Raw genomic sequence first — 14,823 nt, 5'->3', positions numbered from 1 at the left:
AGAAAAAAGAAGCAAAGTTGGTAGACAGGGCCAAGAAGAGGGCTCCACTTAACATTTCCACATTTATCTGCAACAAGAACTGGAATTCCGCAACCTGAACAAATTACAGTGGTACCTCGGGTTAAGAACTTAATTCGTTCTGGAGGTCCGTTCTTAACCTGAAACTGTTCTTAACCTGAAGCACCACTTTAGCTAATGGGGCCTCCTGCTGCCGCCGCGCGATTTCTGTTCTCATCCTCAAGCAAAGTCCTTAACCCGAGGTACTCTTTCTGAGTTAGCGGAGTCTGTGACCTGAAGCGTCTGTACCCCGAGGTACCACTGTATGGAAAACCCAAATCTGTGAATATTTATATCCCACCAGAATGGAACCCGAGATGACAAGGGTTCCAGTTCCATATAGACAGGCTCAAGGAAGCTGCTTCTTGTTCTCGCTCTATTCCCCACGGGGGAGGGGGCGGTTCCTGAAAGTTTTAAGATATTTAACCCTTGATCACTGAATGTGTCTCTCTCCCTCTCTCTTTAAGCTTGCCATTTTACTGTCCTCTTACTCAGCTGTTTCTACCCAAGCCCCATCTAATGGAGGATAAAGGCCACTGACGGCTGCTACCCATGATGGCTACGCTCTGCCTCCGCTTTCGTAGGCAGCAATGCTTCTGAATACCAGTTGCTGGAAGCCACAGGAGAAGTGTGTGCTCTGGTACTTGAATCCTGCTTGCAGGCTTCCCAGAAGAAGCCTCTCCCTGCTTGGCCACCATGAGAACAGGATGCTGGACTAGATGGGGCACTGGCCTGGTCCAGCAGGCTCTTCTTAAGAGAGGAAAAACCTGTCGGGATTTGCATCTTGGGCTCAGTTCACTCACCACTTTAGAATTCTCCTTATAGCGGAAAGCGAGCTGGTAGGCAGCAAAGACCAAGGGAGGCAACGTGAAACGGATGCGCTGGTTTCCTCCCGCGCCAAAGTGTTTCCGGGCCGTGTTTAAAATCTAAATCAAGAGAATATATATATCACACGATGATAGGTCCATAACTGACGGGAGGCAAGATGGGAGGCGCCACCCCCCCTTCCGAAAAAACAAACCCCCTGCTTTATGAACTAAATAACAGGCATCAACCTGGCTTTGAAAGATCCCTGCATCGCAGGAAGTTGGACTAGAAGACCGGGGGGGGGGTTACCTCCCACCTCTACAATTCCACGATTCTACAAGTCAGCAGGCAATCTTGTTTGCCAATGTGCAAGCACAAGAGAATGATGGCTACGGAGGAACCACAGCAAAGCAGATTCTTTGCATACAGGTTCAGCCCTCAACCCTTCCAGTTTAAAAGAAGTATCAGGTTTACTTCCTTCACACATCGCAGAGTTAAAACTGTGGGACTCCCTCCCACAGGAGCTAGGGATGGCCACCAACTTGGATGGAAGAAGGAGGAGAGTTTGGACTTGATATCCCGCCTTTCACACCCCTTAAAGCAGCGGTTCTCAACCTGTGGGTCCCCAGATGTTGTTGGACTACAACTCAACATCATCCCTGAGCTCTGGCCTTGCTAGCTAGGGGTGATGGGAGTTGTAGTTCAACATCTGGGGACCCACAGGTAGAGAAAGGCTGCCTTAAGGAGTCTCAAAGCGGCTAACAATCTCCTTTCCCTTCCTCCCCGACAACAAACACTCTGTGAGGTGAGTGGGGCTGAGAGACTTCAGAGAAGTGTGACTGGGCCAAGGTCACCCAGCAGCTGCATGTGGAGGAGTGGAGACGCGAACCCGGTTCCCCCAGATTACGTGTCTACTGCTCTTAACCACTACACCACGCTGGCTCTCTTCAAACAAAGATTTGACCAATCCATGGAGGAGGGGGCTATTGAGGGCTGATGACTATGCTCTGCCTCCACAGTTAGAAGCATCAACGCTTTTGAATGGCAGTTGCTGGGAATCACAAGTTAGGATACGGTTGCTTTTGCGCTCAGGAGTGTAAAGCAAGGGCCACTAGGGAGTGTGGTCAAGGAGGGGGGGTGTGGCCTGGGGAGAGCCCCAAGGGTCAGAAAGAGTGGTTGGGGGGGCTGCATTCGGCCCCTGGGCCCAAGGTCCCCCACCGCTGAACAGCATCTCTTTGAAGCAGCCCCACTCCAACACTTTAAAGAAGCCATACCAGGTACTGCTGATCAGGATCGTCGGAACGGAGGAGGTGAATAAACCTGCCCACGAGGCCCTGTTCGTCTGCAAAATCCTCGGGGTCTGGATCCTCAGCCGGCTGGTCTGGCTGGTCCTGGATCAGCGTCGACACGAGGTTCATGATGGCATCTACCTGCAGGAGGCGGAGGATAAGGGCAGTGAGGCCCAGCTCATGCTCCCTGCAGCTCAGTATGCAACGCATACTGGCCTGGATCAAACAGCCACGAACCAAAAGGTTTTAGGCAGGCACCGAAAGAAATACAACTAAGGTATTCACGTCAACAGGGAGGGGGCAGTTCTGAAGTCCGGATGCTGCCAACTCCATTACGCTCTTTCCCTACCTGGTCTTGGGAGACGATTTCCGTGTTGTAATCCAGCACATTGCTGAGCACGTAACAACTCATGCTCTTCCTGGACTCGTAGTCAAAGTACTCAAAGAGCGGGTGGAAATGTTTCAGTTTCAAGACAGTCAGGACATTGTTGTAGGTGTCGACCGGGATCTTCAAGAGCCTTGTCAGCTCCTTGGATACGGCGCTGCTTGTGGCGATGCTAAAAAAAAGAAATGAATTAAGAATTAAGCAGGCAACAATGGATTGGCACGTATCAAGTTTCCTATAGTTTAGGACACAGGTGAAGCAGAGGAGGGATCAGGATCTGTTGGTAGATTTCTGGGTGATTTTCAGCAGAGCAGCAAAGGATTTCTTGACTCCCAGTTGTTTTCTTAACAGGAACAAAGTGACTCCACGCCCCCAAATTATATTACTGAAATAAAGGTCGCCTAGGAGTAAACCAGGAGTAAAAACATGACTATGGAAGGGCTATGAGCTCTCTGGTACTCTCACAGAATTGAAGAGTTGGAAACTACCCAACAGCAATTACCCTCAAAGTCCTCCTTAATGTTTAGTTGGAATCTCTTTTCTTGTCATTGGTTCGGGTTCGACTCTCCGGAGCAGCAGAAAACAAGCTTGCTTCATCTTCCCTGAGACAACCCTTTGTATATTTAAAGATTACTACACTACCACTTCTCAGACTCCTTTTCTCCAGGCTAAATATCCCCAGCTCCTTTAAATGTGACCCCATGGGGGCTTGGTTTCCAGACAAGTTTGGTTTCATAAACCAGTTTCCCTAGGCTCAATATTCTTTTCTTTCATTTTTTTACTTCTACTTCATTCTTTTGCCGCAGGAGCCACTCAAGGGCCCTCTGGCTTCTGGAGAAAAACAACAAATGGATTCCACCCCCTAGCCCTGCTTTTGGAAGCTGACATCTCAGGAAAATAGAGGGGGGGGGGACAGCAGAAACAGATCTAGAAGCAAAGTGATATTTGCCCAATGCAAACATTTAGACCTCCTGTTGTCAAGGTTCAGCCATTCAGCAACAATTCATTGTTAGGACAGAACCATCTGCTGCACTTGGAAGAAAAAGAGCCAGGCCAATTTAGCCAGGCAGACTTAATTGGTTTCGGTCCCCTTCCGCCCACCACCCCCAATTAGCAGGGAGCGCGGCCTGCTCTGCCGCGAGCCAGACGGCCTCCACTCACTGCTCCAGGTTCAGCTTGTTAAAGATTTCCACCGTTGTCTCCAGCACTTTGTCGACATAGTCAACACGATCCGGGTAGCACTTCATCGCCAGGTTAATGAGAGAGACCTGAAGCGACACCACGTCCTCCGAAGGCATATCTTGTCTAGACTGGAGTTGCGGACACCGCGGGGAAAATAAAGAGGAGATCTGCATGTCAGGCGGCTGCAGAAAGGGCACTTGCATTTATTACACTTATAATTCACGCACAGACAGGGCAGCATTGATGGGGGGGCGGGACAGGTGCTCTCTCCTTCAGACGCTGCTCAAGCCCAGGCTTGTGCAACTTCTGCAAGATGTCCACGTCAAAGGCCTACACGCATTGGGACTGGAAGAGGCACTCGTATGGAGACTCTTTTGGATTCCCAAATGCCTTCTTAACACACACAAGCACTGCTGAGGCACTCAGGCAGATGTATAAGGGTGCAAAATGGGTTAAAGGTAAAGGGACCCCTGACCATTAGGTCCAGTCATGGCCGACTCTGGGGTTGCGGCGCTCATCTTGCTTTATTGGCCAAGGGAGCCGGCGTACAGCTTCCGGGTCATGTGGCCAGCATGATTAAGCCGCTTCTGGTGAACCAGAGCAGCGCACGGAAACGCTGTTTACCTTCCCACCGGAGCGGTATGTATTTATCTACTTGCACTTTGACGTGCTTTCGAACTGCTAGGTTGGCAGGAGCTGGGACAGAGCAACGGGAGCTCACCCCGTCATGGGGATTCGAACCGCTGACCTTCTGATCAGCAAGTCCTAGGCTCTGCGGTTTAACCCACTGCGCCACCCGCATCCCCACTGCAAAATGGGTTGGGGTGCATAAAGTGAGTCCCAACACCAGCTCCTCCATTCCCAACCTTTCTGCATTAAGCAGTCAGGGACCCTAATTGCAGAGAGGCTTTTCATAGAAGCACAAGACTGTGGAACTGGAAGTGCACCAAAGGGTCATCTAGTCCAACCCTCCCCTCAGAACAGTGTTTCCCAAACTTGGGTCTGTTTCTGGACTACAACTCTGACCACCCCTAGCTAGCAGGACCAGTGGTCAGGGATGATGGGAACTGTAGCTCAAAAAACAGCTGGAGACCCAAGTTTGGGAAACAGGCTTAGAAGAATCTTTCAGATTTTCCCGTGCAACGCAAGGAAGCTAGGATGGAGCCGATAATAATAATATAATATAAAATGATTACTTATACCCCACACATCTGGCTGGGTTTCCCCAGCTACTCAGGGAGGCTTCCAACAAAAGATTAAAAATACATTAAAACATCAGTCATTAAAAACTTCCCTAAACAGGGCTGCCTTCAGATGCCCTCGACACACTTCATCAGGAGCAGGAAACCTCTGGACTGCGGGCCATATTTGGCCCACCACACCTCCCCATTTGGCCTGTGAAGTTGTTTCAGGTAAGCCACACCCACCAGCCCTACACCTGATGTCATGCATGACACAAGAGGTGGGGGCGGTAGGGGTCACTTTGAAGGGTCTCCGAAGCCCACTGCAAGGACCGGGAGGAGACCCAGCCCAGTAGCCACTTTTGACTAGCCAATCGTCAGACAAGCTGCACTTGTGGACTACCCAGAGTAAGTCCGATTTTTAAAAAAAACTGCTGAGGGAAGTGGCCGCACTCTCCACTTACCTGTATGACAGTAGCCACCTGCTGGGAGAAAATGTCGAAGAGCTTAATGTCAGCAGGGATCCCTGGCCCATCCTCTCGGTGAGCAAAGAGCGCAAGCCTAAAGCCATGGAAAGGAAGTTTGGGGAAATGTGATTTGCAGGCCAATCCTACTCATAAGCAATACCCACCAAAGCTCTTTCCCAAGTCAGGGTGCTTGAGAGCTGGGGCGTTAGCATCTACTTCCTCTCAAAGTAAAATCTAGGTTTCTAGAGCGTACAGACATCCTATATTTAAAATATATCCAACGCCCATTTAAGAGCACATTGCTTTCACTGAAGAATCCTGGGAGTCGTAGTTTCTTAAGTGTACTGGGGATTGTAAGTCTATGAGGGGGAACTACACTTCCCAGAATTCTTTGGAGCGGGAAATCAGTGCTTCCAGTATGTGTTGAATGCACTTTAAATGTATGGTGAGCAGCCGCCTTACAATTCCTAGCCCCTGTGGGCATTACATTAAGAAGCATTACATCAGTACGTGTGGCCCTTCAGATTCTTAGACTACAGTTTGCATCATTCCTGACCCATTGTCCAGGATGGCCGAGGCTGATGGGAGTTGGAGTCCAAAAATGTAAGTGCTCCTGAAGCTTTGGAGAGGTTGAGTCAGAGATGCAAATCTTCCTGTGCTGCTCCTTCTACCGCGGCTTGCATAAAACCTTTATTGAACCCATTTTACCAAATCTGCCAGGGCAATCATTTTATGTCCTTCTGCTTCGATCAACATGCATTTGTACCACTGAGTGCAGCCAAAAATTCTGCTGCAGTGAGCGAAACCTGCCAGAAACTGATCCCAGACACTTCATAAACATTTTGCTCTTTGGCTTTTGAGGCAGGATTGTATCTTTTAAGTTGACGATGCCCATTTAATTTTTACTCTAGGTTATTATTTATTTTTCTATTTACTTATTTGTCATTTCACATTTATACACCACTTGACTGAGAGAAAGAAAGAAAAAACCTCAAAGAGGTTTACAAAAATGATAAAACAATAAAATCACTAAGAAAAATGTACACCGATTAATTTAAGACATTCGAAAAGGTAAAACAACTATAGACCAAAAACAGATTAAAACTCGCATCAACTTTCCAAACATCTGTGTCTAAACAAACGTGTTTTGAGGTAAAAGGTAAAGGACCCCTGGACGGTTAAGTCCAGTCAAAGGCAACTATGGGGTTGCAGCGCTCATCTTGCTTCAGGCCAAGGGAGCTGGTGTTTGTCCACAGACAGCTTTCTGGGTCATGTGGCCAGCATGACTAAACCGCTTCTGGTGACACAGAACACAGTGATGGAAACTAGAAAGCATGGAAATGCTGTTTACCTTCCTGCCACAGCAGTACCTATTTATTTACTTGCACTGGTGTGCTTTCAAATTGCTAGGTTGGCAGGAGCTGGGACAGAGCAATGGGAGCTCACTCCGTCGCGGCGATTCAAACCACCGACCTTCCAATCGGCAAGCCCAAGAGGCTCAGTGGCTTAGACCACAGCGCCACCTGTTTTATCAGGCACCAAAAAGGGTACAGTGAAGGCGCCTTCCTGAGGTCAATAGGCAGGGAGTTACAAACTGCAAAAGTTGAGTTCTTAGTTTATTTTGCTCTCTTTTACTCTTGTTATGCACATTTCGATAATGTGTTTTATGTGCTTTCTAGGGTGCTGGTCACTGACCGTTAACGATAAAGATTTGCTTTGCTTCTGCAATGGCACTCAAGGCAGCATGGGAGGGGTCTCCAGGTGGTTTCCCACCTAGGCAATGACCAGGTACAGACCTGCTTAGCTTTAGTCATAGGTGATACAGGGGAATGCCCCCTGCCAACAAGGAGCTCATCCCATCACTTGCCCATTTCTGAACACCTGTCATTAGCATACACTGTTATTTTAATTTCATGCCCACCTAGAAATATACTTTGCCCCCTCCTGTGCCACCCCAGATTTTTGTTTCCCCCCTGGTGCCGCCACTGGCTTCCAAAGGTGGTCAGGTCACAGGCCTTAAAAAACCAGAACAGTGCAAACTTATCCACAGATTTAAGCCAGCAAGCTGAGCAAGTCAGTCTCTCCCTGCATTAGAGGCATTACAGTGGTGCCTCGCAAGACGAAATTACCGTATTTTTCGCTCTATAACACACATCCGACCATAATACGCACGTAGTTTTTAGAGGAGGAAAATCCGTAGGCATGCCACCCGTAGGCATTCCCTCCATAACACGCACAGACATTTCCCCTTACTTTCTAGGAGGAAAAAAGTGAGTGTTATGGTGCAAAAAATACGGTAATTCGTTCCGCAAGTTTTTTTGTCTAGCAAATTTTTCGTCTTGCGAAGCACGGTGTCGGGAAAGTTTTGGAAAAGCTTCAAAAATCACCAAAGTCTTCAAAAACCTCAAAAAAGGCTACCACACCGCGTTCTATGAGTTGCTCCTCGAAGTCAGTCGCAACTGTATTAACGGTGTTAAGAAAAACAAACTTGCAAGACGTTTTCGTCTTGCGAAGCAAGCCCATAGGGAAAATCGTCTTGCGAAGCAGCTCAAAAAAACGCAAAACCCTTTCGTCTAGCGAGGCATTCGTCTTGCGGGGCACCACTGTAGATGCCAAAAGGATGAACTGGGGGGGGGGGAATCTGTCAAGCGCTGGGCTTTTAACACTGGAATTAGAGAAATAAATGGATGGTTTGCACCTGCATCTCTCGCCATTTCAAGCTGCAGAGAGGACTGGATGTTCCAGAGAAATAACCGGGGAAAACACTCAAGCGAGAGAGTACAAAAAGTCACCCAAAGGTTGCCTGCTTCACGTTGCACAAAGGCTTTTCCCGAAGCAATGCAAACCTGCGTGAGTCAGAGAGGTCGTCAAAGCAAAGCCACCTCCAAACATACAGGCGCTCAGCTCACTCCGAGCGGCTGAATCACCCATTGCTCCCACACAAATGCACAGCTTATCCCTGTCTGCCATGCAAAAGCAAACTTTTGCCAATACTGAAAAGGCAATCAGCTTTATAAACACAGACACTGACGCAACCACACACATTTCCCGGAAAGATGCTGATAACGCTGCCATCCGAGCTTGTATCCAACGCTAGACAGACCTACTTGGAGTAGAGGCGTATGAGCACGACTTAATTGGGGTCCATTCTTTTCAGTAGGTCTACTCTGAGTAAAGCTTAGCTGGATGCAACCAACAACTTAAAAAGAGGTGTCTGATGGATCGGGCCCATGGCTTCATCTAGTCCAGCGTCCTACCGGATGCCTGCAATGGGAATCCAGCAAGCTGGACCAGAACACAAGAGCCGTCTCCCCTCCTTAACTGGCATTCAGAAGCACTGTTGCCTCCAACCATAGCTATCCATCTGCAGAAAGGGAAGGGAAAAGGCAAGAGGGAATGGCAAAACTCTTGCTTCGACATCTCCCAAACCACCATGCCAAAACCTGCAAAACAGGCATAGCTGGCTGGCTTAACAATCCATGTGAAATTCAACCTTCCTGTTGCCTCTATGCGTCTTAATTTCTTCTGCCCTCCAAGCACCCAAACCCAGCAATACCCTTTTCTGACAACAGCACATGCCCCATTCCTGTTAGCAAGCTGTCGGCATGGACAAGAGCCTTTGCTGGCTTGCAGACATCCTTCCCTCCTCCCTATCTGCCTCCCTGCCAACAGCACACAACTGCTACTGCTTAAAGCAGGGGAGGATAACCTTTTGCAGTCCGGGGGCCGCAGTATCTTCTGGGTAACCTTTTTGGGGCCACATGCAAACGTGGGCAGAGCAAGGGATATAAATTTTACCCTTGCACAGTAGGCTGGTTTCTGCACACGCCCTCCACACAGGCAAGCAAGAAACATTAGACTTCAAGGGCACATTTCAGGCAGGCAAAAATATGCATGGAAGATGTGAAGTAAGGGCAGTGAGGGCTGTGGCCTGGGAAGGCTCCCAAGGGCCAGAGAGAGAGATCCAGAGGGCCACATGTGAGCTTGAGAATCCCTATTCTGGTTTGCCAATGCTAGATCTCTTCTGCCCCCTCCAAAAAAAACAAAAACAAAAATCAGATAAAACCTCATTTCCTCAATTATGATTTTGCAGAGTGGGCTCTTGAAAAGCACACCTGCTCCAGACAAGCGTTCCACCTGACCTAACCTCCTGTTTTATAATGGCTATTTAAGCAGTTTTAATTGCCGTGCTGTTTTAATTGGCTTGCTTCTTCACACATTTTAATTATGGGTGTTTATTCTGATGGAATCGTTATACTGTGTATTTTAAATATGCATCTTCATGCTTTGGTTTTATACTTATAAGCCACTCAGAACTCCCTTTGGGAGTTAAGCGGCATATAGCTTAGCAGCAATATGCATTCCCCCCTTAACAAAACTTTTCCTGCAGCCTTTTTGCCCAGCCTTCGCCCTGGCTCCTTCTTCTCAGTCTTCTGTTTACTCCACTCCTGCTTCCGCTTTCTAGTCAAACTCCCAGTCTAACTTTACTTCTTACAAACAAGACCAGCTTTTCTTTTTTAACCCCCAACTATGTGTTTTAATCCCAACAGAAAGCTACACTGTCTATAAGACTTCCCTGGGTTAACTCTAGCCAGACTCCAAAGAAAGGTTGTGAGCATTCCATGACATCACAGGAGCTCCACCAATCACTGGAAGGAATTGTACCAGTGGGGGCTTTTTTTGCTTAAGATAACAAGACTGCATGGAGCAAAGGACCTGGAAACCATGAAGAGAAATTCATAACCGGGAAAAGATAGATAAGCTGTTCTTTCTGAGTGCCTATCGGTTTCCTCCCCAACTGATGTGTCATTAAAATGCTTCCTTACGCACCTGTCAATTAAAGCAATGATGATATTCTTCACATTCACATTTTGGTGCAACTCTGCACAGGCTCGTAGAAAAGGGTTCAGGGTCTGGAGGTGAAATTCATCCGGGAAGACCTAGACAGAGCAGTAAGAGTCAGTTGGCTGAGCAGAGCAGGGCAATGGTTTCTCTACGCTTGCCATACTTCCCACAGACTCACCACCATGCCCAGTTGCTTCCTGTTTCCTTGGCCCAGAAGAGTCGAAAGGAAGAAACACCCTGCATGCTGTTATGTACTGGCCATGCCACTTAACCAAAGCAGTCTGTAATATCCCTCTGCAGGCTCACCTGTATGATGCACTCCATGAGGTATTCCTGAGCTAAGGCATCCCTGCAGTTGACAACTTGCTCCAATATGCCAGGCAAGACAATCTGGTCAGAAGAAAAAAAGAGCTGTGTGTCAATTCCCTCCTTTGGGCCTTCTGCAAGCTTGCCCGCTTGCTCCCATCTCTAAAATCTATTCCCCACTTAAACACTTCTCCCAGGATGCACGTACCCAGACCCTCCAAGACCCTCATCTGAGTGTTTCCCTCCAAGACTTGGAAGGCTGCTTTTTGACTTGTCCACTCCCCTACCACCAACACAGAACGCTTTCTGGAATGAGGCCTGCCTGGTGTCACCACCAAGCTTTCCAACACCAGGTTAGGACTTTCATCTTCACCCCGGCACTTGGACTGAATGGGATCCAGCTGTGTCAAATTTTTATGTTAGTGTTGCTCAGAGTTGCTAGTTTGTTTCCTGTGGAGGCTGCTGGTGGTTTTGCTACTGATTTGTTAAATTTGATGGCTGGTGGTTGATGTTTGATTTTGTGTGGTTTTTAAGTTGTATTCCTAGTCGCCTGGATCAGAGGCTATCAATCTTTCTGAGTCCACGGCTCCCTGGACCAACTACATTTCCAACTACATTTCTTTCTGGAGAACCCCTGTAGGGCTCAGGAGCCCAGTTATGTCACCCCTTGCCTGTAGAGCTGGCAGCCCCTCGCCCTTTCTCAAACACCCTCCCTTGTGGAGTGTTCCCTCAGTCATCTCTCCCCTCTCCTTGGGAATCCTCTGAGCAGCTGCCATTGCTGCCCCTGGTCTCTGAGCTGCCCCCCACCCCACCCCTAAGAGAAGTGACTCCTCACACTGCCCCACAGGGGCCTGGGAAGCACCCCCTGGCCAGCCCCAGAGGCACCATTCACCTGGGGAACCTGCAGCCAGGGCTGCTATGACAAATAGCTGTGCAAGCCTTGGGAAGGCAGAAACATGAGAGGGTGTCAAGAGGAGGGAGGGAAGGAAAGAGGGACAGAGGCCAGTGTTGCCTGTGGCACCCCTGACCATCATTCAAGGCACCCCAGGGTGCCACGACCCACTGCTTGAAAACCAATGGCCTAAAGAAAACTCTCTGTTAGGTGACTAACAATCTGAATTAAAAGCTATGACTACTGGGGACAAAATAATATAACTTTATTTTCTGCAGCTGTAAAAAACTACAACTAACCAATTCATTTTTATTGTTGCTGTTCTTCTTTTTATTATTAATAGCATATTATCACACTTTTTCATAAAAGATTACCCAGAGCAATTTACAAAATAACACAAAAATTAAAACCAAAAGAAAAATCTAAAAACGCCTCCATAATGTACGTAAAAAGGCAGGCTTAACACAACCCAATGGTTAAAAGATAAGAAAGGGAGTGACCACAAATTTACTTAAACCCCTCCAAATTAAGGGCCCAAAGCCTGGTTGAAAAGGAATGATTTTGCCTAGAAATAGACACAGTGATGGCACCAGGTGTGCCTGAATATAGAAGAGCATTCCACAAGCAGAGAAAAGGCCAACTCAGAACTGGAGCCAAGCCAAGCCAAGAAACCATCTCACCTGCTTATATCTCTCCACATTGACTCCTTCCAGCTGACTCAGCCGAACCAGGTTGGTTCCCACCAGGATTCTCAGCTCCTGCCTCTCGCGCTCCCTCTTCTCTCGGTCACGACTGTGTCCCTGGTGCTGCATTCGCACCCAGAGCTTGTTCATCTCAGCAAAGTTCAGCAGCACAAAGTCCATGGAATCGCTGATGTCCCCGGTCGTTTCTTCGCTGTGAAGTCAAGAGAGCAAGCACTTCCTTTTTACGGGTGTACAGGAGGTCAGAGAAGATTTGCTTTCAAGATGAGGGTCAAATCCATTTTTTAAATAAAACAAAGCAGCATCCTCATTGAACCACGAAGAGAGATGCTCGTTAAAAAGAGCCCTCTTTGGGCTAAATATACGCAGCTTGAAGAACCCCCTGTCTGGATTTAAACACACGCTGGGAACCACTCCATTTTAAAAGCCTGTGCCGGATTAGGGAGAAAGCCGCACACTGTAACATACAATTTGCATCTCTTCCAAACAAGATTTGAGTGTCCTTTTCATGGACATGAAGCTGTGCTCCTGTACATAGTGTGTCTCTTCAGCTAGGGAGGTTTTGTGCATGACAATGTTTCAGGCAATGGGGGTGAAGGGGGGGTCCTTTCCTTTCAAGGAAAAGTAGGCAAATAAATCAATACAAACTTACCGTATTTTTCGTCCCATAGGACGCTCTGTCCCATACGATGCACCTAGTTTTTTGGGGGGGAAATAAAGGGGGGGAAATTCCTTTATTTCCCCCCCAAACCAGGTCGGGGGACAGCGGGATGGCGGCGCTGCACCTCCCTGCTGTCCCCCGAGCTTGTGGGGCTGGCCAATGTCTGCCCGAAGCGCGGGGCACTCTGCTTCAGGGCGCCCCACGCGCCAGGCGGTAGGCTGCTATCCGCAGCATGGGGAGCCCTGCAGGAACTCCCGCAGGGCTTCTCAGGCTGCAGATATCTGCCCAGCACGAGGGGTGCTCTGCTTCAGGGCGCCCCGCGCACCGGGCGCAGACTGCTATCCGCAGCCTAGGGAGCCCTGCGGGAACTCCCGCAGGGCTCCCCAGGCTTGCTGATAGCTTCCTGAAGCCTGGAGAGCAAGAGGGGTCGGTGCTAGGGCGAAAAATACGGTAGCTTTTGTACAGGAGGCTACTTTCTACACACACACACACACACACACAACCCTCTCTATCTTCCATCCAGACAAACAAGAGTCCTCAGAATTCAAGGACACATTCCACCCAGCAGAAAACACTCCAGGAGGGGAAAAGGCAGAGCCAGTGATGGCAGTGCACTCGGTAAGAGTCCCAAGGCCAGAGAGAGAAGGCTAGAGGGGCACATTATACCCCTGGGGCTGCAATAGAAGATCAGCTCATAACTTTGGAGGGCCAAGCTATTTTGTTTCTTAAACAAGGAACGAAAGCGAAAGAATGCAACCAACTTGCAATGTTCAGCTTCTTGGGAAGCAACTTGCATAGCTGGCAAACGTCCCAAAGCAGAGAGCCAGGTTTCCTCCCTTCCCCTGCCCAACCACGACTTAAGAACATCAGAAGAGCTAAAAGAGTGAAGAGTAAGTGTAGTCTAAAAAATAAGGCTTGAAATGATCCTTGCAAAGTTTTGCCCCTAGCAACAAGTTTTCTCCCCAGCAACCGATTTCTCTATTAGACGGGCTCTGAAAGAGGTGCATGTTACTCTGTCCAGAGCAGACAGGACGGAAGGATTCTCTGTACATAGTTTTTTTACTTTGTTTTCCTTAGACCAGCAGTTTGTATAAGTTGTAACGCTAACTCTTCAAGTTAAATGTTTTAGGCAGAACTAGAATGGGTGAGATGTTCACTCCCATGTGGGAATTTGCCAGCAGATGAGCTGAACTGAGAAAGATGATCCTGGAAGACTTTCTGGGCCGCTCTCCAGACAGGAAAAGGAACCTCAAATGATTAGCAAACTGCACGGAAACCCTGTTGGATCAGACCAAGCATCAGCATCTTGGGTCTCAAGAGCTGCTGGAGACTGTGTCTGTGCTCTGGTCCTGCTTGCTAGCTTTCCATAAGGTCATCAGGTTGGCCCACTGTGAGAACAGGATGCTGGCCTGATCCAGCAGGCTCCTCTTATATTCTTAATACAGCCATGGCAGCTAGCAGCCATTGACAGCCTTATCCTCCCGTGAATTTGTCTGATCTGCTTAGAAGGCTGCCCAAGTTGGGAGCCATCGCTGTTATCAGAGGTGAAATTGGCAGCTCCTGATTGGACTCTCCATTTACACTCCAGCGTCTTCCATCTTGGAACCAAGGCAGTGCACACAGGGGTCTTAGGTGACCTCTCTTCCAGGTACTAATTGCACCTGCTGCTGCTGCCTTCAGGTGACGTCAGCCCATGCCTGGGGTCCAGACAGCTTTGCTCCAGTGTCTGCCTACCAAACACACGCAACACACTTACGAAAGCTCCACTTCCGCCCCACCAGGCTCCTTACTCTGTCTGTTCCCCATCATCAGGCAAGATGTTCCGCGTGCACTGAAGGAGATAGTTGCGCAGAAACAGGCCCCTCAGAGGATGCTGGACACCACGGCACATTTCCACCAGGTCCTTTAAGATATCCTTCCTGGACTGAGGAAAGGACTTCACGTAGACAACCCCAACAGTTATGAGTAAATATCTAGGGGAGGAGGGAGGAGGGAGGAGAAAGTGAAACCATTAAGGATACTTAAGTGAAATCACAGAAGCAAAAGCAAC

General features: G+C 48.6%; 1 protein-coding gene across 1 annotated transcript in view; it reads right to left on the bottom strand.

Annotated features, from left to right (window-relative positions):
• VPS35 (VPS35 retromer complex component) overlaps window positions 1–14,823 on the bottom strand; it is a 28,016-nt gene that overhangs the window by 6,352 nt on the left and 6,841 nt on the right. The window contains exons 5-13 of the mRNA XM_082232909.1: window positions 14,564–14,746; window positions 12,092–12,305; window positions 10,520–10,603; window positions 10,199–10,308; window positions 5,366–5,462; window positions 3,700–3,848; window positions 2,503–2,710; window positions 2,139–2,294; window positions 861–983 (exon numbers count right to left, since the gene is read on the bottom strand). Coding sequence (XP_082089035.1) covers window positions 861–983; window positions 2,139–2,294; window positions 2,503–2,710; window positions 3,700–3,848; window positions 5,366–5,462; window positions 10,199–10,308; window positions 10,520–10,603; window positions 12,092–12,305; window positions 14,564–14,746 — 1,324 coding nt within the window. The remainder of the gene's footprint in view (window positions 1–860; window positions 984–2,138; window positions 2,295–2,502; window positions 2,711–3,699; window positions 3,849–5,365; window positions 5,463–10,198; window positions 10,309–10,519; window positions 10,604–12,091; window positions 12,306–14,563; window positions 14,747–14,823) is intronic.

This window comes from Podarcis vaucheri (assembly GCF_965113315.1).
Source record: "Podarcis vaucheri genome assembly, chromosome: 7".
Taxonomy (NCBI): Eukaryota; Metazoa; Chordata; class Lepidosauria; order Squamata; family Lacertidae; genus Podarcis; species Podarcis vaucheri.
The sequence above is the reverse complement of the archived record's forward strand: the minus strand, read 5'-3'. Positions and strand labels throughout refer to the sequence as shown.